General features: G+C 39.7%; 1 protein-coding gene across 1 annotated transcript; it reads left to right on the forward strand.

The window, feature by feature from the left end:
• The first annotated feature begins 604 nt into the window (after positions 1-604).
• On the forward strand, positions 605-9,938 carry LOC135471734 (geminin-like). The gene is made up of 6 exons (XM_064751057.1): positions 605-707; positions 3,260-3,352; positions 5,061-5,205; positions 6,081-6,163; positions 7,993-8,082; positions 8,986-9,938. The coding sequence occupies exons 1-6, from the start codon at positions 609-611 to the stop codon at positions 9,346-9,348; spliced, it is 873 nt and encodes a 290-aa protein (XP_064607127.1). The 5' UTR covers positions 605-608; the 3' UTR covers positions 9,349-9,938.
• The last annotated feature ends 12,888 nt before the right edge of the window (positions 9,939-22,826 follow it).

Here is a 22,826-nt window from a genome sequence, read left to right on the forward strand (position 1 = left end):
TTTACTCTACGTTTTCGTTCTTCTCACACCATCAAAGAATCATATGTCACTTTTCTTATATTATGTATGTAACAATCTATACCACCAGCATCTGTATAGGGACATATGTGTGTATGCGAGAAACGAGAAGCAATGAAAACTGAACCCAAAATGTGGAAGAAGTGAACTTTATGAACGAAGGGCTACAATGTATATATATATACACCCTACTTTGTATTTCCTCTCGGATCAAACTCTCCCTGGCATGAAAATGTGGGTCCCCACAACTTGAAAAATGGAGCGCGTCCGGTTCCTACGCCACTGTACACTGTTTGCTGCAAGTCGTGCAGTGATGATTTCATGCCATTTTTCACAAACTAGGCTACACGAATGTATGCCGTCATCTCCTTTGTCTGTTAAATTACGTTTGACACAATTTAATATCAGGCCAGACTAGTGTCCTCTTGATGGAGCGTACATGCAAAGCTCATATAAAACGGCCTTTATCTGTGCATGTTCATGCAATTTTGGTCCGTCTCCAGCCTTATTTCTAAAGCTTGTTTTTACACGCACCTGCTGTGTCCAGAACGAGGCTGCTCACGGGCAACGCGGGAAGTTCAGTAAGCAGAATGGCAGCCACGGGAGTGCACGGACAAAACGTTGCCGGCGAAAATGTTCAAGTTAATCCTTCGGCCGCCCGAGTGCAAACGAAATTGTTTGACTTTCAGGTAAAAAAGGGTAATGTGCGTATAAGCTTTGTAAGAATAGTGCATTTTAAGTGTGTAATTTTCATTTGTGGCATAGGCCTACTCTAACAAAAAAAAATTCTTGTTTTCCCTGCAACAGCCACACGGCGAAATAAAGGTAAAGCTGCTAACAACTTTTTCAATATTTGTAATTAATTAATATACTATTTATAGTGGCCTTTTCCTTAATCCTTCAATCACTAAATAGTTCAGCTTCACGAGAGACTGATGATGACGTAGCCCCGAAAGACTCCTTTTCTGGAATTTGTATAATGGCTGGAGATGCTGTCTGACGCCAGCACATTGAAGAAGCTTTTCACAACCCAAATCTGAAAAGGAGGCCTCCGCCTAACAATCGGCAAACACCTTGTTGTCGAATGTAACTTTCTGTATCGACCAGAGCGAATTGTTGGGAAAGCTATAGGCATTAACTCCTTCTAATGTGTCGGATCGGTGGTAAGTCACATTTACCATATGTTCACACGCGCATCAAATATTTCCAAGCGTAAGTCGATGTCAGCTGAGTGGTCCCCATAATCAACTAACCTGTTCTGATTCTCGCCGAATCCGAAATGATCCATGACAATTCTACAAATTCACAAAATAATAACACATTCTCAGACACTACACTTGGCAGTTGGTTGACATTGATTTACACATCGGAAGATTTAATGCTCGTGTGAAGATGTGGTAAGTGTGGTGTACCGTCGGTCTGACACATTAGAAGAAGTTATTCCCCGTAACTCTCCCAACACGTTGTGTTAGTCAACACAGAGCTTCATTCCGCAACTAACAACACCTTAGTCTTTACAACAGTCCCATTTCTTATACTGGCTGGTGATGTTGTAGTCTCGACGCTTTCAGTGTTAATTTGTTTGTTACAGATTGCCTTTGTTATCAAACAGGTCTCGTGCAAATAAAAATGGCACCATCCTAAAGACCTGCTTTCTGCACCCACCACACCGCCACCAAAAGTCCCTGCTTGCCTTAGAATAGATTTATTATAGTCATTTAGGCTTCCATTGCACGCACCTATCATCCACATCCGTCCTCTGAATGATATTGAGCAGCTACGTACATTTCCTACTTCATCATGGAGCAGTGGGAAGATGGCTGAAGTGCTGAGGAGTGTGTGACGTGGGAGCCTTCGTGGCTATAGTAAATCCTTTCTATAGTGACTGGGGACATGATATATGATGGCAATGCAGTGGGTGCGGAAAGCAGTTTTTTGGGTTGGTGTCTTATATGCACGAGACTTGATCAACAATAAAGACAATCAGCCTGGACCTTTGTAGAGTACAAAATGAACTCTGTTTGCATTAATAACAACAAAATTTCTTCCAAAAATTAAAATACCAGACCAATAAAATTAGTGTGTTAATCTCTTTTAACAAATTAAAAGAAATGTTTTAACATCCAATTCAGAACGGTGTAGAAAGCATTGAACATTCACTGTGGTGAATTTTTACCATGGCTGGGTTGCAGGCCTCAAAATTTTCATGTGTCTACCTGTCAGTGACCGCTGATTTTGCCAGTGAATGTCAAAAAATAAACTTACCTGTCGCTGGCAACAAGTGAACCATGTTTGAGCAAATACAGAACATAATCATAAACATAACCAACAAAAGCATGAATCTTGTCTTTACAACAACCAAATTTGGACAGCTTCAGAGTTAAAATTTTCAAAAAGTGTGTGGATTTCATAGGTGTTCCAGAAGTGAAATAGTCTTCTGAAATTCTTATTAGCTTAAAGTTACTTCTTGTTACGAGATAATACTGATTAGATAAATAAATTTTGCAAGTGAACATTTGTGGAATTACACATTGGACCGAAATTTCCTATGGATAAGACCAATGCTTTAGTTTAAAAATATCATTCTATCATACTTTCCTGTGAACTTTTGGAAGGAAAATGTCTGAAAATTCAAGAATTGATAAGCAATTTTCAGTTGGATATTAAGGCTTTCTCTGGGGGGCATCCGACGAAATCTGTAATGGCCCATTAAGATAGAATAGGCATTTAAAGTCTGTTGCCTTTAACAATAACATCAGAAACATGAGGCCAACTGTGTCTACATTACCTCACCAGTAGGCCAAAAGGTCAGATCCTTTGTAAAACTTAAGGTGTTATGACATTAATACAATATTGACAAAGAATAAAGAAAGTTATATTGACATGTTACACCTGAGTAGTGGCATTGCATGTGGCTTTGTTGTACCAGGCAGATTATATTGCACGCTCTGGTAAGCTTGGTATTGCTACTGCATGTACTATGCGGAACATTTAACTACTATTGACGCAGACTGTGAGCGTTTGTTTACCCAGACTTGGCAGCCCTTGCTAATTTACTCATGAATCTATTGCACAGAGATTCAGGACTGTGTTCAATTTGGATGGTACTTTCATAGGATAAATGGCTCTTAGACTGTTGGACAAGCTTCCTCTCGCTGGCTTTCTGTTTACATGGCTGTCTTCTTTTGTTAGAGAGCTGGCTCGCAGAAGCATGATGGCACAACCTTCTCTTTACTTGCAGGCCAGCAGTGCTAACAGGAAATCTCTCCAGACTCTACAGTTCTCCTCAACCAGTGATAAAGAACTGGTCAGCAAGGATGGACCAATCAGACAGGTGAGAAAGGGAACTACTTTTGAAATAAACTGAAGGTTAAAGATAAGATCAGTTATAATATGAATGATGTTGGATATCACCAGTATGCCACTGCATATGCAGCTAGTTTGCTATCATTGAGCTAAAGACATACGTGTGTTTTATGTGTGTGTCACATTTATACAGTGAGTTTCAACCGAGTTGGCTATGTTAGCAGTGGCTATAAACTGTACAACTGACAGAACAAAAGTGACATTTCACTACTGTACAATAATTTTGTTGAGTTGAACCTTGACTTAAACTTTCTCAACAGACATCTGTCAATGTGAAGTGTGCGTATGGATCTTGGAAATACATGTACTTTTAAGTTGTCTGTTTCATTTCTAAGCTGTCACTGTTTTCGTTCCAGAGAAGATTAAATATCTGTTTTTTAAAAGTCTGATTTAATAAAGGGTATATCAAAACACTTCATTTAAAACAACAAATTGTTCTTTAAAAAAGATAGTGGCTTAGTAAGAGACCCTGAAATGCTGGAAACATACTTGTAGTGGGTTTGTCTGGAACACTTGAGGAGTGGAGGTCAAGCCTTTGAGGTAAGTAGTTGTGTAGTCTCTGGACCCCTATGGTGGGGGAACATGTCTGATTTTGCATAGCTACCATGTAGTGTGGCATATTGTACTCTGATCATTAATGTATGCAACCTTGCTCATTCCTGTGGGGTGCAGATTAACTATTAATCTGTTAAAAACACACCTGAGCAGCTGTCATGCAAAACATTTAAAGAGAAGTTCATTCTTGTTTTGTACACTGTTAAGAAGTGAAAGTTCCTGTGACAGTGGAGTGTGTAATACATATCTGACCAGTGCCAGAAAGTATCTACTAGTAAGATTCTCTAGTAGTTTTAAGCTTGTGTGCTCTGATCATCTGATTCAGTGAAACATGAGACTGCTTAGGCCGCACTTTGCAAAACAAGTAAGTACCAATAGTGTATGGTGATTACAGTTTTTGGTGCATCAAGGGGTCTTCCTAAGTGTTAGGCTGGCAAAGTCTATGTGTGTCCATTGTCAGGGATCTTATTCCATGTTGTCACGTACAAATAGGTGGCATCTGACAAACATCTCCGATGAATAACAGGGAATCTTCAAAACCTTACGTGGATTGCATGGATTTTTAAATTTATCAATCTGTCTAAAAGTTATTTGCAGGACTTTTCTAATATTAATTATGTTCACTTTACTATTCTGTCAATATTGTCAACCATTACTCAGTTCATGAACTGTACATTAATAGGGCTGAAGGAAAGTTCATTCTTGTTTTGTACACTGTTTAACATGGCCTTAAATGGAATAAACAGGAGTTTGTGAGCAGTTTCGTGCTCACCATTATACATGTAGGAATTCTGGTTTTGAAATATACATTGACTAATCAATGGGGAGGCAGCATATTTTTTAATCCCCTGAGGTGGCGCTAGTGTGAAGCAGGACCTTGATCTATTGTTACGTCAAAAGAGGATTGTTGCGCAACTTCCACACTGATACAATGTATCAGTTTCTGTTACAACACCGTACTGTCTTTCATGTCATGATGAGCTGTGAAAGGAAGATCAAGATCATCAATGCTGGTTTTTGGGGATTTTGAAGGCCTGATCATCGCATAGCCAGCCAATTTCAATCTAATGATGTATGTAAAAGGTATATGTAAGTCTGTTTGTTGTGGAACTGTGTTGCAGAGAGTTGGTAAACATTCTAAACCTCACAAGAAGAAGCTGATCAAGCCCAGTCAGAAACCAGTGACAGTGTTCCGTGACCCCAGCCCGCCAGCAGTCAGAGAGGAGGTTGTTGCTGTGGGAGATGATGAAGCTTTGGTCACTGGGGGTCAGTATCCTGAACTTGTGTTGTAGACAATAACACACATAATTCTGTAACTAAAGTGCCACTAAGTTCACATTTGACAGCACCTCTTAAAGGAGAAGAAAACTTAAAAACATGACACTATGTACTGAAAAAGCACATTGTTTCCTATCTGGTGGTGCCTGCTGCATCATTTTGCGATTTTTCCCCGCCATACAAGTAAAGCCTGAAAACAGCAAAGCTGGCATAAATTGCTGAGTCCATCGCGTCGTCCATCTTTAACACTTTGTAATTTATGCTGGTGGTGTGCTGCCTCTGAGCCAATGAGTGTCGTTAAAACTGCCGGCTTGTTCGTGTGAACGCGGAACCTACGTCCAACATTCTGGTTTCCCGATCATCAAACGAAAAATGAACTGTACTGTTCGCTACCTTCTGGGAAGAAGAGTTCGACTGGAAATGTATGAACTGCACATCAGAGGTTTCCAACGGAACTTCTCCTCCTAACACAGAATACTTCAGGACTAGTTCTTAGGCAAAATGGAGTTGCCCACAGTGGATTTTGGCGCTGACTTTATTTGTAATTTATCATCTTGAGGAACAAATTAGAATTTTTTATATGGCATGCACCTGCAAGGAAATGCTTGCTCTTTTCAAAGGTATTTGTTTGTAATTTAAGTTTTCTTCTCCTTTAATGTGATCTAGATCTGAAGAAATACTTATATACTCTCAGCCCATACGTCCAGACAGATTCTTACACAACTGCACAACCATGCACAAATGTCTCTGAATGGGATGTTTTGAATGGGATGTTTTTAATTATCTGAACTAAGGAAATCAATTCATTCAGTGATATTAAAAAAAAATTATGCTCAAACAAATGGATGTAATTGTGTCCCCAGAGACGATACCAGACTCCTACTGGAAACTGCTAGCTGAGGAAAGACGACTTGCACTTGATGACTCCCTCCACGAAAACGAAATGGTAAAGATGTCTTAAGTTGTATTGGTTTTTGCTCTATTCTGTGCACTTCTATGTACCGCCTTGACGTAGAAACTAAATACTTGACTAATGTTTACGTCCACTGAGAGACCATCCAGAGTGTCTCAAATAGGCATTAGACATTTTATTAGATTTTTTCAGTGAAACTTCATCTTCACACAACTTCAGCACGTCTCCATTATTGAGAGCAAGGTGACATCACGTTTACTCTAGATCGCTGACGTCAAAGGTATTTTCCGTATAATAGTCTAAGCAATAGCCTTCGGCAGATAAAATCTGTGGACTTCGAAGATGATGGCCAAAGTGATAAAAATAGTTTTTTCCGAAATGGGACTGGTGCATCTGTTGATACAGTTGGCCTACTAGATCGTTTACAAGGAACTCCGGCGACCGTGCTTTAATACCCTAGCTGCAGATGCACGGCAGGGGTATTCCTGGTTCAGGTCGTAGCCTCAGGAGGGCTTGTGCTGGTGATTTTGACCCCTATTAAATGGTTAAAAAAGTGCACTAGGCTTGTTGTACAAGATTCATGCTCAATTGTGACATGAATGCAAATAAATTTTAGCACTACTGAGGCTGACCTAGGCATTCAACTGTCGCTGGATTTTATGCTTCAATTTTGAAGCGGGCGCTTCTGAGGTGAAAAGCAGTGCTGACATAGTTATTGCAGACTTCAGAGAAAGCACCTCGTCTTGGACACAGCATTTCAATAATTATACTGTATTACAGTACATAAAAGAAGAAACAGGCCTTGTATGCAAGAAAGTCAAAGGAGCAAAATTTAAAATATTTCAATTGTAATAAACTCGGAGAAAAAAATATCATAAGGTTTAATTAATTTCGAGCGTTGTCCGGTGTAATGCTACCTTCTCATTCCCATAAATTGTTGGCATCCCTAATACATTTTGCAGTCACTTTGAAAGTTTTTTATTTAGAAACTGCTGACTGAGTGGTAAAATCAACGAAAAAAATGTATTTTGACAGATGAATGTGATTTGGGCCGAGACGTTATGCTGTTGTCTGACTAAATTTGTAATGCCGTCATTGAAGATTACACAGCTTGTAAATCAACCTATTTTATGTCTGGGGTGATCTGTAAATGATACAGACCTGCTCCACTACACTTTGTGAAATGGCCCTGAAATGGCTACATGTAACATGTAAGTTCTTGTAAATGATCTCAAACTGACACGACGTTAAACCCCAATCACTCACTCACTCCTGTCACTTCATGGAGTGAATGGGTAAAGGCTATACCACAGCTTAGGCCGCGCAATCTGATAGCAACTTGTTTGATTGGATAGAAGTCTCAAGATGGCTGCCTTCAATCACACCAGCCATTTGTGCAATATTGTCATTTTGTCTTACATGTTTTTTGGTGAAATCAATCCACTTTGTTCACTTTTACCATCATTGATGTAATTTTTAGTAGTTTCACAAAACAGTACCAACATACTGATTGTGCTGTCACAGTGGAATGTCAGTGTGAAGAAGTATTGTGAAGTGTTGAGCAGAACTGAGCATTCACTTTTGAGGTGCGCTGTCACACCGTCATACCAAGGAACGCCTGAAGTGACTAGGCTTACTCTGTACATACAACATCTCACCCTGATTTTTGTTGCTCTTTTTAATCTTCAGCACGTACCTTGTGAATGTCTGTGACTGTCACAAATCTGTTTTTCACTGTGATGTTACAAGTTTTCACAAGTTATGAAGTTAAAAATTTCAGACCATTTCATGTATTTTTGACTTTTTTTTTAAAGGAAACTGAAGTATAATATTCACAACTCAGTCTGTCTTTGTCTTTTCAGCTTCACAATGAGATCGACCAACTGAAAGAGGAGAATTCTCGCTTGACAGAGCTGGCTGGACAAGCAGAGTACCTGGCTACTATATTACAGGTATGTGTGCTTGAAATTAGAGTACCAAGCTTCTATATTACAGGTATGCTTGGTGGAAATCCGGCAGAGTTCTTGACTTCTATATCACAGGTGTGTGTGCTGGAAATCAGGCAGTGCCAAGCTTCTATATAACAGGTATGTGTGCTGGAAATCAGACTGAGTACTTGACTTCAATATCACAGGTATGCATGACGGAAATCAGAGTGCTGGACTTATATATCACAGGTGTGTGTTGGAAATCAGGCAGGCAGAATACCTGGCTTCAATATTTCAGGTATGCGTGCCAGAAATCAGGCAGAGTACCTGGCCATTTCACAGCTATGTGTGCTGGTAATTTACAGAGTACCTGACTAGAAAGTACCTGGAAATCAGAGCATCTGGCTTCTATATCACAGGTATGCATGCTGGAAATCAGGCAGAGTACCTGGCTTCTATATCACAGGTATGCATGCTGGAAATCAGGCAGAGTACCTGGCTTCTATATCACAGGTATGTGTGCTGGAAATCAGGCAGAGTACCTGGCTTCTATATCATAGATATGCATGCCGGAAATCAGACTGAGTACTTATATATCACAGGTGTGTGTGTGCGCTTGAAATCAGGCCGACTACCTGACTTCTATATCACACGTATGTGTGCTGGAAATCAGACTGAGTACTTGACTTCTATATCACAGGTATGTGTGCTGGAAATCAGGCCGACTACCTGACTTCTATATCACAGGTGTGTGTGCTGGAAATCAGACTGAGTACCAGGCTACTATATCAATTTAGGCCAGTTTCATGGATTTTAATCAGTATTGCAAACTGATTTAAGAAAGCAGCATTACCAATGGGAATAATCATCTGCGAAATTCTTGCTACCATTGCAAACAATTTTAACACAGCATTTATCTGATTTCAGACTGCTGTCGAGAGTTCTGGGGATGAAGAAGATGGTGGTGCTACAGAAAAGCCAGAAACCAGCGATGAAGTGGAGGATTACTCTTCCAGCTATGAGGTGATCAGTTTGACAGACGAAGCTCCACCCACTTTGTCGGACGAGGACGGTGAAACAACAGACACAAAGTCTCTCTCAGACAGTAAAAGAGAAAGTGACACTGACACATTGTGTAGTCCTGTTTGTGGAGACAAATTGGTTGTTTCACGCATGACATCAAAAGAGAAGGATACAGAAAAGTCCTCCAAAGTTACCTCCCCTGAGTCTAGCCCAACCAAGCTCCAGGCCGGTACAGAGGAGAGTTCAAACAGCAGCACCACAGTATAATGGCAATGACAATACAGTATAATGACACTGACAATACAGTATAATGACACTGACAATGCAGTATAATGACACTGACAATACAGTATAATGGCATTGACAATGCCGTAACATGATCTCAGCTGTAAACATTTATTAATAATGGTGAGGAATTGTCTAGAATTTCATATCAACCAATTGTGCTAAATCTGTTAAATTGTTCTAGAACAACTCATATTTTGTGAGTAACTTTTGTCTTAGATGCATTATTAGTTCCATTAAAATTGCAGTTCAGATCGTTTTTTCTCACCCGAGCACTACCCATTTTGGGGCGGTTGGAGATCAGTGGACCTTACCATTTGAGTGTTGCCTGTATGTTTACTGAAGAAAATCACTGATGTAGCGCGTATCTTGTCCATTGTCTGTGCACTTTGTAGTGGTCATGAAAACTTTGGTACTGTTGTTTTCTATTTTATTCATGTATTTTAGGTATGTACAGTGATCTGTGTAATGTCTATTGCATCATAGGATTGATTGACAGGGCTACATATACTTGCACAAATGGTTGAAAGGGGGCCAGTTTTTACCTTCGTTTAGGACTGTTGATTTTATTGATGCATGTTGGTGAATAAATGATGAATTTAAATTGAATGTTGTATAGAGTTTTGCTTTGATATCCATCCCTTAATGCAGATTTTGCTGCGTATATTTCCTACTCATTTTTTATTAATCTAAAATAGTACCTGTTTCTAATCAGTCAGGTGATTCTTCTTTGAAGGGATAAGTCAGTATTAAGCATCAGAAGGAGAATGTCAACATAAAACAGCGTGAAATAAAACGAACAGCCGGATAAGCTTCCCACAAATGACCAAGGGAAAATTCAGACAGGCAAAGGGTGATCTCGGAACATATTTTAGGCTTACGGTTCTTGCAATTCTTAATCCTGCTTCTTACCAGAGTTTACTTCAAAATGCTATGACTTGTACCAAAAAACGAGTGTATCTGATAACTTATGGTGAAATGGTTTCTCCTTGCATAAATTTCAGGCCAGTTTCTACTAAAAATCTAGTAGGCTAGCAGCCCTTGAAGTATGTGGCAATTTTGCAGGATTTTCTTTGACGAGGGTTTCCATTTGATAAACATTTTGACTTTGGTTATATTCCAAGTGTTACCCATATTATTGTAATTAAAAATGACCATGGGGTCCAGCCCTCATAAGACTTCACACCTGTAGTGTCGGAAGTACCGTGGCCTATGCTTGTGGCAGTAAAGCAGTGATGTCTAGTGCATGCGAACCCAGTGAGTCATTGGAATCGGCCTGCTAAAAATGTTATTCCTGATGCAATTGAAAGCAACATTATTCACCTGCTAATCACAACGTGGAAAGCAATTCCTCTCGGCATGGCACTTCAAGAGTAGTGGGTGTTGCATCTCCACAACAGTGAACCAACATCTCAACAGTACTAAATCAACATCTCTACAATAGTGAACCAATATTTCTACAATAGTGAACCAACATCTCTACAATAGTGAACCAACATCTCAACAGTAGTGAACCAACATCTCTACAATGGGACCGGCCCGGATAGCACAGTTGGTAGAGCGTCCGCTTCGGGACCGGTAGATCCAGGATCAATCCTTGATCGAGTCACACCTAAGACTTTAAAAGAGGAAGTTGTAACTTCCTCGCTTGGCGTTCAGCATGAAGGGGATAGTGCAACGACTGGTTGACCCGTATCAGTATAATGGCTCGGGCGGGGCGGCTTACTTGCCTTCGGTAAGTCGTCTCAGTGCAGCAGCACTAAATAAAAGAGCGGTGGAAATCCGTCCTGCAACAAGGAGGCACATTACACGTGCATGCACCCTAAGGATTCCTTCGTCGTCATATGACTGAAAAATTCTTGAGTACGACGTTAAACGCCAAGCACTCACTCTCTACAATGGCTAACCAACATCTCAACAGTACTGAACCAACATCTCAACACTACTGAACCAACATCTCAACAGTACTGAACCAACATCTCTACAATGGTGAACCAACATCTCTACAATAGTGAACCAACATCTCAACAATAGTGAACCAACATCTCAACAGTACAGAACCAACATCTCAACAGTACTGAATCAACATCTCTACAATAGTGAACCAACATTTCTACAATAGTGAACCAACATCTCTACAATAGTGAACCAACATTTCAACAGTAGTGAACCAACATCTGTACAATAGTGAATGAACATCTCAAAAGTAGTGAACCAACATTTCAACAATAGTGAACCAACATCTCTACAATAGTGAACCAACATCTCTACAATAGTGAACCAACATCTCTACAATAGTGAACCAACATCTCTACAATAGTGGGTCTTACGCCTCAGTCTGTAATATTCAATTTTGCAGATCAAGAAAAATGGATGATGTGCTTCAACAACAGTGGACGTAGCACCTCCACAGTATTGGGTGTTACACGTGGGATACAGTATAAAGCAGGTTACATCTCAACAATAGGGGACGTAGCACCTCCACAGTATTGGGTGTTACAGCTGGGATACAGTATAAACCAGGTTACATCTCAACAATAGGGGACGTAGCACCTCCACAGTATTGGGTGTTACACCTGGGATACAGTATAAAGCAGGTTACATCTCAACAATAGGGGACGTAGCACCTCCACAGTATTGGGTGTTACAGCTGGGATACAGTATAAACCAGGTTACATCTCAACAATAGGGGACGTAGCACCTCCACAGTATTGGGTGTTACAGCTGGAATACAGTATAAACCAGGTTACATCTCAACAACAGTGGACGTAGTACCTCCACAGTATTGGGTGTTACAGCTGGAATACAGTATAAACCAGGTTACATCTCAACAACAGTGGACGTAGTACCTCCACAGTATTGGGTGTTACACCTGGGATACAGTGGGTACAGATTATACTTCAGCAGTATAGCAGGTGTTCCTGGACTATATTTATATCTTGCTGACCACTGAATGATGATTGAATGAATGATTATGGTTTCACACCACTTAGGCAAATATATCACCCATATCGTTGCGCACTGAATAATGCAATCAGCTGCTAAAGATTCAAGGTTAGTAACAAGATCAGTTAAAGGCAATGAATCTTGTTTTATATCTATCCAAATTGTCTTCCCGGATTATTTAACCCCTCCCCCTCTCTCGGGACCTATACACATACGCACTCGGTGTAGACATTATACTGCATCACGAAGTGACTGTCGTTGGACGTGATACAACATACACAGATCGCTCTGCGCATCAAAATTATCTACTAACTCCTTGCGTACTCTGCTGGGCCGTGTGCATGTGCGCATCGGGAGTATAAACTGAATATGAGAGGATATTCCATCACATTGTAAATACCTTGCGAAATTCACAGTATCACTACCGTTGATCTGGAATTTCACCACGTAGACGCAGCCTGGTGGACAAAACACTCCTAGTGGGAAAACCAGCACACAAAACTCAAGATTTCAACTGCAGTAACTAAGAGAGTGTGTAAGTACAGTTAGTACTGGGAGAGTGGATCGACAATGGGTATCTATTTTTTTATTTCATTGTTGTTTAGTACTCAAGAACTTTTCACTTATGCGATGGCGGACAGTTTTCTGAGTAGAGGAAACGGTGGATTTTGAAACGGTGGGAACAGGGGCATGAGTATTAGGGCGTTTGATATTGAAGACAGCCGATACTAACACACTGGGTATGAGGACGGATAGATCGTCGGAACAATAAGTATTAGGACGGCTGCCATTAGGACAGCTGTCAGGGCCGAGGTTGTTAGCGTGCCGGCGCGGCGCAATGACCTAGGAGCCTTTCACCAGATCCGTCACTGTGAGTACAACTCCAGCTCGTGCTGGCTTACTCTGCCAGCAACCTGGGTGTGCTCGACTTCCTGCCACTATAACGCTGATTGCCATCGTATAAGTGAAATATTCTTGAGACCGGCGAAAACACTAATCTAATAAATAAATAAATAAATTAAGACAATAGCTATTGGGCAAGTGGATATTAGTAGGGTTAGTATTACGACAGTTGCCAATAGGGATTCGGGTATTAAGGCTTTAAGTATTGAAACTGTGGGTATTTTAAAACCGCAGATTTGTATTCATTTCTTTATTTATTTATTTATTTGATTGGCGTTTTACGCCATACTCAAGAATAGTTCGCTTATACCACCGCGGCCAGCATTCTGGTGGGAGGAAACCGGGCAAAGCTCAGGGGAAACCCACGACCATCAGCAGGTTGTGGGCAGACCTTCCCACGTAGGTAAATAAGGTAAATTTAACTGACATCTATCATTCCGTGTGTGCGGGAATATGCCCGAAGACGGTTACACTGTAACTCTGGTTGCAGTTTACAACCGTATGGGTATTAGCATATTGAGAAAATAACAGTTGTCGTATAATCTACATTATTAACACTTCACACAGGTATGAATTTATTCATATCACAGTGAGAGGAAGTATATTCGCATATTGAAAAGATTTTGTAGCGTAAAGAGTCCTTAATACACTTTCGAACAACAGATCTCTGAGTTTATTGTGCATTAAAATAAGAAATAATGATATGAGTTTTTGTCTCTAATAGTATTAATGCGTCTTTTATTCAATGCTTTGTGCTCAGCAGTGTACTCAGCAGAAGACTGTTCCCCGGGGATCAGGATGACGATAGAAGATGATCTTGTTGGGAGCTGTGCAGAAAGCTTACCCGACAAGTTACGCAGTCTGGACATGAGTCGGACGGACGACGTGCTGTATGACGGTACAGTGACAAGTAAGAATTGTCAACGTTATATATTTCTGTAGAGTACTATGACTGAATGTGTCCATGCTGTACATCAGGCTTATAATTAAGAGCACGTGTAAATGTACGTTAACAGGGGCCAGTTTTTCAAATGTGTATTATCAGTTAAACCAGCCTTAAACCTTCATACCATTCAGTTCTTAATACAAATTAAAGTATATGAGACTTTAGTGTGGACTTAAGTTAATATTACACTTAAACCCTAACACCATTTCGATCAGCATAAATATATGAATTTTAAATATAAACGATGCATGCTTTATTTGTTTGATTGTTGTTTAACGCCATGCTCAAGAGCTTTCCACTTATACGATGGATGTCAGTTTTCTGAGTGAAGAAAACGGAGTTCCCGGAGTATCCTGAACCACCAAACTTTGGCAAGTTACTAATGAACATTCCAACGTGTGAAATACAGACGTCATGTTGGTGGAGGCGGTCATCAACGAAAGTAAGACTGGGCACAACCCAACGGTAATAGTTGATCAACGCCCCAAAACAGTGCCCTACCCATGACCGACATGACCCCGAAATCTCTAGAGATTGGAACTCGCTCACCTTACTAATTATCCACACCACTTTTCATTAATATAAATTAAGCGACAATGGAATTCTTTGAAAAGTAATTAGGCAGATGATTCTAACTTGTCATTAGTTCAAGGTAATGCCGACATTTTCAAAACGACTTTCAACATTTACAAGAACGAAACACAAAGAGAAACATTCAGAATTTTCCTGTGTCGCAAGGAAACTGTCAATGCATCCACGGTAATTGCACATACATATTTTAATAGATCATGAGTACTAGTATATCATTGTATAGACCTGTAAATGTTGTATGTTTTCTATCAGGTCCGCCTGCTGAAAATGAGAAGGAAGCAACTTTAATCAAGCGGATCTTCCCCACAGGGTTCCGCCACGAGCTCAACGAACTCTTCAAGCTGGCGTGGCCCATTGTACGTCAACTTCAATCCTTGAGTTAGTTGCTAAGCTACAAACCCAACCTTTAAAGAGCAGATTTTTGAACACACAAAAAAAAGGATAAACAACAACAACAACAAAACATGGCTGTACATTCTATGTGAAGCTTTCACAAAGAAATGGATTTGTATATAATATAGTAAAGAAAGGAAAACTGAGGATTTATTCGTAATACACGGAATAGAGTATAACAATAGTCAACCAAATAATTCAACCAAATAATTCAACCAAATGATAGTGTTGTCCACGCAGCCATATTACTTTGTATGGCACTACTGATGAATATATATAGACATATTCTGTCTAAAGAAATTCAGGTCCAAGCCGTGTAAACTGTTGTTCATTTTTTAGCAAACTAAAACGTTGCAAGTACACATGTATATATCAAGATGAAAATGGTCAGTTCAGATTGGACCAGATTGGACCATTGCGCGGAAAAAGCTATGGCCTTGAGTAAAGAGCTTACACTCAGTTCGAGCACAAAAACAATCCAGTAAAGTTCTGTTCTATTTATTCATTTATTTGATTGGTGTTTTACGCGCTTCTCAAGTATATTTCACTATACGACGGCGTCCAGCATTATGATGGGAGGAAATCGAGCAGAACCCTGGGAAAACCCACGATCATCGGCAGGTTGCTGCCAGACCTTCTCAAGTATGAACGGAGAGGAAGCCAGCATGAGACTGCATTGCTGAGTGATTCCTGGATCATAGGGCCGCGCTGGCGAGCTGAACTCTACGGCCACGGAGGCCCCCAAGTCCTCTTCTGATTTTAGACTAAATGAAGATGATTATACTTTGTGAGCAAACTCATCAGCATGGCATACATTCATGTCGAAATCTCGTCAAAATCTGCATTCAATGAGTTCATTTCAGTTATTTTTCTATCCTTTTCTTTTCCAGATACTGACGTTGTTTCTAAACATCCTCATCAGTCCTGTCAGTTTAGCTTTCTCTGGACATCTAGGAAAGCTGGAGCTCGATGCTGTTGCCATGGCAATCTCTGTAAGCTCGCAAAAAGTGCTTACTTAGGGATAATTTTTACACGATAATTTTCTCCACTGCTGTTTTGCACGTCCTTAAAATACAACAGAAGTTAGTCTGTTTTGGACAGAACTGAAAACTTTTTCCCCACGGGTGCTATCCTCCCCTTGGACGTTACCAAGGTGACAAAATACTATGACTTCACTTCCAGCAACGACAGCTTTAAAATTGGTTGTCATATTGGGTTGTCTTTTTGATATTAAGTTGTACAGAAAAGGGCAAGCCGCAGGTGATGGTGTTACATAAAAGTTAAAGGGATATATGCATGTATTTCTGGGGAATGAACTTACCAAATATACTGCAAAAATAGTAAGGATAATCGATGCGTTCCTGTAACCTTTTAACGCCATTAATCCCAGCTGTCGTCATGGAAATGAAATATCACCAATAAAGTGAAAAAAGTGTATTGCTTTGAAAACGTCCTCTGGCATTTGATCTTGGTTGTGACACCACAGAAGAGAGTTCCTTTATAACGTGATTTGTTCACCAGTGAAGACAATGTGTCTGTTTCTGATTCAGATTGCCAATGTGATCGGTACATCCATAGCTGTAGGTATGATTGCCGCCTGTGATACGTTCTTTGCCCAGGTAAGATCACATAAAGACATAAAATGATGTAATGGTCGAATATGTCTTGTCGGTTTTAAGACATTCATCCAGCGTAAGTGCATCACAGTTAGTAAGGAAGTTTTATAGGTACCTGCCGCAGGGCGCTGGTTCTCGCCGGGCACTCAGATGCCTTTCACCATGCATGAACGTTCCCGCCATTCTATGCAAGGATAAATGAATGAATGAATGCTTGGGGTTTAATGTCGTACTTAACAATTTTTCAGTCAAATGACAACGAGGAGTCATTGTGTGTGTATGCATATATCGTGTCTTCTTGTGGCACGGCGAGTCCATATGGCTAAAGTGCTGTCGACACTGAAACATCCTGCCGAAGACACCAGACATGACACCCCACCTAGTCACATTATACTGACACCTGGCCAACCAGTCATGTTCCCTTGCTCTGACCTCTCAGTGCTGAGAGCCACGCGAGGCAATTAACTTGAGTATGAAATAAATAAATAAATAAAGGAACAGATACAGGTGGTATTTTACCTGTGGCAGCAATAGAAACGATTCACATCCTGTTCGATGGACTAAGGATTACGCCATACCCCAAGATTAAGATTTAATGTCGTGTTTTCGGTTCTGTTTTTCTTAAAAAAGAAAAACAAAACAAAACGGAGAATCTACCGTGTTTGCTAAATACGCAGTTAAGTTCGTGTTTTTAAGAAATTGTAGCATATTGTGCTTGTTGAAAAGAGTATCACGCAAGTGAGTGTTATTCATATGAAAACCTTTTAATTTCGGATTGGTTTCCTTCCACCATAATGCTGGCCGCTGTCGTATAAGTGAAATATTCTTGAGTACGGCGTAAAACACCAATCAAATATATAAATCAAACAAATAATTTCGGATCGTCCTGCTACGTTTAGTGAAGATCTGATCTGAGGCCACTGGCTGAGCCTGTAATTGTTATTAAAGGCGACCAGAAAGACCTCATCGATAGAGCTTATTTATTTAATTTGTGATTTTCCTTTTTAAACATAAAAACTAGTAGTCTAATGGTGTTCATTACTGCGTGGTATAACGTCTTTTCATTTCAGATGGTTTTCATTCCAGGTGGTTTAGTTCCCATTTTCTACCATAAAAGAAAGCTGTATTTCTTATTAGAGTTGAGTCAATTAGAAAACACTCACCGACACTGCTTACTTTACTAGATACAGTATTAAATATACAGAATAACATTTAAGCGGCTTATATACACTTTTGCTGATTTATACGTTCATTGTTAACAGTCGTTTGGGAGTGCCAATAAGAAGCAAGTTGGTGTGTATCTTCAAACAGGTAAATTGTGTGCAAATATCACTTTGTTATACTCTCCAGTGTCAAATGATGTCTTTTGAAAACTCCTGTAGTTGATCACTTATTCGCTTTTGTGAATCTGAGACGTAGTTTTCACCAATAGGAAAACTAAATAATCTAACTAGAAAGGATAATTCTTGTGTATCTGCCGGATCCTGCATCATTTTAATAGATTATGCTGGTGAAGGTGAGATTGTAATGAAACCTCCTGGGACAATGCTCTTCAAGTTCTCCAAACTTTTCTACCTGTGACAGGGTTTGACCATAATCTCTTGTCTAGTCTAACGACTATGCTCCCTGTCTACGGTACACGAGAACTCCTATCTAGTGTACCCGATGAGCTTTGTCGGGGTTTTGATAGTCTCGTTGGACCGTGTAGTTGGTTCTACATATGAAATCCATCTGGCATACATGGCTTGATCTCCACAAGTATGGAGTGGAAAGGTCTTTCAGCAACCTGCGGTTTCCTCCCACCAGAATGCTGGCCGCGGTCGTGTAAGTGAAATATTCTTGAGTACGGCCTAAAACACCAATCAAATAAATAAATGAATGACAAATCCACAAATATGGCTCGACGAGCTGGCTCTGCGGCTGAATATCCGAGCATCTCACGTGCGAAAGTTCACCAGTTTCTTCAGTGCCAGAGACCGGAGATTTATTCCAGGTATATTGGGGTTTCCTTGTACCATAAAACTGGCGTCGTAAAAGTAAAATGTTACTTATTACGGCGTTAAACACCAATCAATCAAAAAATCAATCAGATCACTTCAAATTGTCGTTGCTCAGCAATCATGGTGGCCAGCCTTACCTGCCTTCTAGCCTGGGCTCTGATCTTCAACACGAATTACATCTTGTTGAAGTTGGGACAAAATCCGGATGTTGCCAGGTAAACAATTTTTGTGTTTTTTGCTAAGTGATTCCCTAAAGTATAGTAACATAAAAAAAGAGTTATAACAGCGAACTAGACTTCTACCGGACAGGGAAAGAAAACGTTGGATTCAAGTGTATATCAGGCGAAAGACCATCGAATGCTGTCCTTGAAAACAGATCGATTTTATTTTTACAATTGTTTCAAGACAAGTAGCAGGCTTTTAAAGGATCAACTCTAAGATGGTTTGTTATGACCCATTGCACAGGTTCAGTCACTTTACATTTGCTTCAAATAATTCGTTTCTATGTTCACACATACTGTCTATGTGTACGCATTTCGAATTAGTCAAGCAGTCTATGTGTATTATACGCGATAAAAGCCTGATGTGACGTCACTGTTCACATTATGGTCAGAAAGATCTACCGTAGAATCCAATGGTTCAAATATATTTGAAACAACTGAAATAATTCTAAAAACAAATAATTCGACCCTGAATAATATTTAATGGTATTTCATCTGATATGTTGTTTCATGTTAGTTTTTTCGTTACCGTAAAAATGCTTTTATTACTATCTGACGCAAGTGTAAGGCGAAATATTTTCAACATCTGCTTGAAAATAGTAAGGGCACAATAACACAATTTGAAATAACTTTAAGCATTGGAAATCCGTGGCCGAGGTCGTTGACTCGACAGCTCGGGGCTATGACCCAGGAGCCTCTCACCAATGCGGTCGCTGTGAGTTCAAGTCCAGCTCATGCTGGTTTCCTCTTCGGCCGTAAGTGGGAAGGTCTACCAGTAACCTGCGTATGGTTGTGGGTTTTCCCCGGGCCCTGCTCAGGTTTCTCCCACCATAATGCTGGCTGCTGTTGTATAATTTAAATATTCTTGAACGCGGCTTAAAACACCAATCAAATAATATTTATTTATTTATTTGATTGGTGTTTTACGCCGTACTCAAGAATATTTCACTTATACGACGGCGGCCAGCATTATGATGGGTGGAAACCGGGCACAGCCCGGGGGAAACCCACGACCATCCGCAGGTTGCTGGCAGACCTTCCCACATTCGGTCAATCAAATAATAAATAAATAAATAAATAAATAAAATTCCAGTGAAGTAAAATGTATTCATTTATTTTCCAAACAGATTCTCAGCTCAGAAACCAGGTCCTATATAACACATTGCTCGTAAATACGACATGAGCTAGACCTTTGTTGTATATCAGATTGTCATACATGTTAAAACTTTAGTGTTACATTTAACAGTGTAAATATCGGGAGGAGTGAGTGCACTTATATAACAGTTATCTGGCTGCTTTTATAAAGTGTTAAAGTTTTAACACGCGCCAAAGTGTCCATATTCCAACACCATTATCAGTTGGTCAGTCAATGTCTTAAACACACATTTAACACAGAGTCTTAGTAAGAAGTTTACACTTTAAATGGGGTTGGAATATACACACCTTTGAAGAGGTTTGAAACCTTAACAGTCAATAACACTTAATAAAACCTGGTCAGATAAACTCGTAGATGTTCCGTCACTCCTCCTGATCTTTATATGCGGTGTTAAATTTTACATTTAAGTTTTAAGAGAGTATTCCTCTTCATGTCTACAGGATGGCCGAGGAGTATCTCTACATCTTTATGCCAGCTCTTTACGTGAGTTAAACGTTGATATAAACACGTTATTAAGTTACATTCCAGACTGTAAGTCATGCAATATTCTGCTGTTAATCCACAGTAAGTATTCGATCTTTGTGTAGAAATATTTTCCATGTAAGATTAAACTTTTACACTGTTTTCTTCATCTATATTATTCGTTGATCTGGTAAATGTATATCATTTGGCTTGCCAGATAAAGGATACATTTGAATAATTTAAAATCCGCTCCTGTTTCCACCTCTGGCTATCAGTGTAGGCTTTATTCACTGAGAGTGCTGGCCGCCGTCTATAAGATGACTAATCTTGAGTGTAGAGTAAAGCACCAACCAAGCAAATAAATAAATAAGTACATTCACTGAGCTGATAATGAATGAATATGTTTTCAGTTCATGTTTATGTACCAACTTATGGCGAAGTATCTTCAAGTCCAGGTATGTGTTTGCAATAAATCGTATTTATCTCGATATACCGGTTAAAATATTGGCCAGCAATTCTTACAGATTTTACAATGCTATGTATTTATAGCTTTTATATTTTTGTTGTATATGTGAAATTTGATGTAATGTAGAACTTCTCGCATTCTCCATTGTTCTTAAGAGCCAACTGGTGATGTCTTAAATTATGTTCGTAGTTTGTTTCTTGGTGTTTCGAGATCAAAACAACATTACTATACTTGTAAGGATGGCAAAACACTGATTATTTGACAAGGCGCCTGTTGATTTCATTAAGCATGAATATTTGTTACAGAAGCAAAAGTAACCAGGCCTTCTCTTTTACCTGTTCTTGTTTGTTGTACAGCATATTGTTCTGCCGAGCGTTCTGATAGGGATAGTGTGTAACGGTATTAATGCGGCGCTACAGTACACACTCGTGTACACATTTGAGTTTGGATACAGGTGGGTAGTACACATAAGTGTCCAGTGATTCTTGTTTTTCTAATACACTTTCGTGTACACATTTGAGTTTGGATACAGATGGGTAGTACACATATGTGTCAGTGATTCTTGTTTTTCTAATACATTTTTGTGTACACATTTGAGTTTGGATACAGATGGGTAGTACACATATGTGTCAGTGATTCTTGTTTTTCTAATACATTTTTGTGTACACATTTGAGTTTGGATACAGATGGGTAGTACACATATGTGTCAGTGATTGTTGTTTTTCCAATACACTTTCGTGTACACATTTGAGTTTGGATACAGGTGGGTAGTACACATATGTGCCAGTGATTCTTGGTTTTCTAATACACTTTCGTGTACACATTTAAGTTTGAATACAGATGGGTAGTACACATATGTGTCAGTGATTCTTGTTTTTCTAATACACTTTCGTGTACACATTTGAGTTTGAATACAGATGGGTAGTACACATATGTGCCAGTGATTCTTTGTTTTCTGATACACTCTCGTGTACACATTTGAGTTTGGATACAGGTGGGTAATACACATATGTGTCAGTGATTCTTGGTTTTCTAATACACTCTCGTGTACACATTTGAGTTTGGATACAGGTGGGTAATACACATATGTGTCAGTGATTCTTGGTTTTCTAATACACTTTCGTGTACACATTTAAGTTTGAATACAGATGGATAGTACACATATGTGTCAGTGATTCTTGTTTTTCTAATACGCTCTCGTGTACACATTTGACTTGCATACAGGTGGGCAGTAAACTGAGATTTGTCAGTTAAATTTTTTTACGCACCGGTGTACAAAGTTAAGCTTGCATGTATGAATGCCTGGGGTTTTACGTCATAGACAATAACTTTTCAGTCATCTGACCACGAGAATTCATTGGATGTCATTTACATGAACCGTGTCTTCTTGTGGCAGTGCGAATCCATGCCGCAAAAAGTGCTCTCGTCACTGAGGTGTCTTCCCGAAAACACCAGATATGACACCCCACCAGTCACATTATACTGACACCGGGTCAACCAGCCCTGTTTCCCTGCCCTAATCCCACAGTGCGATAAAAATTTTTGGTCGATTTAGGAAGGCGAGTGCTGCTGTGTAGCCTTGAGTTTGGATAATGGCATGTTCAACAGACATTACTTTAACTCTTATATGTTCATTTTTGGATAGACAGAGGAGTGTAGCCAATGTATGAGGGATATAAAGATAAACATGGCATGCTCAATTTGGCGAAGTATAACTATCGGTTAACGTCACCGAAAGTGCTGCTGCAGTAAATATGGAA

Source organism: Liolophura sinensis, chromosome 7 (genome assembly GCF_032854445.1).
Source record: "Liolophura sinensis isolate JHLJ2023 chromosome 7, CUHK_Ljap_v2, whole genome shotgun sequence".
NCBI lineage: Eukaryota > Metazoa > Mollusca > Polyplacophora > Chitonida > Chitonidae > Liolophura > Liolophura sinensis.

Excerpts from the sequence above, each read along its gene's own strand:
- LOC135471734 (XM_064751057.1), top strand. The coding sequence starts at position 609 with ATGGCAGCCACGGGAGTGCACGGACAAAACGTTGCCGGCGAAAATGTT. Across the intron at positions 708-3,259 it reads CGAAATTGTTTGACTTTCAG|GCCAGCAGTGCTAACAGGAA; the intron begins GTAAAAAAGGGT and ends CTTTACTTGCAG. Across the intron at positions 8,083-8,985 it reads ACCTGGCTACTATATTACAG|ACTGCTGTCGAGAGTTCTGG; the intron begins GTATGTGTGCTT and ends ATCTGATTTCAG.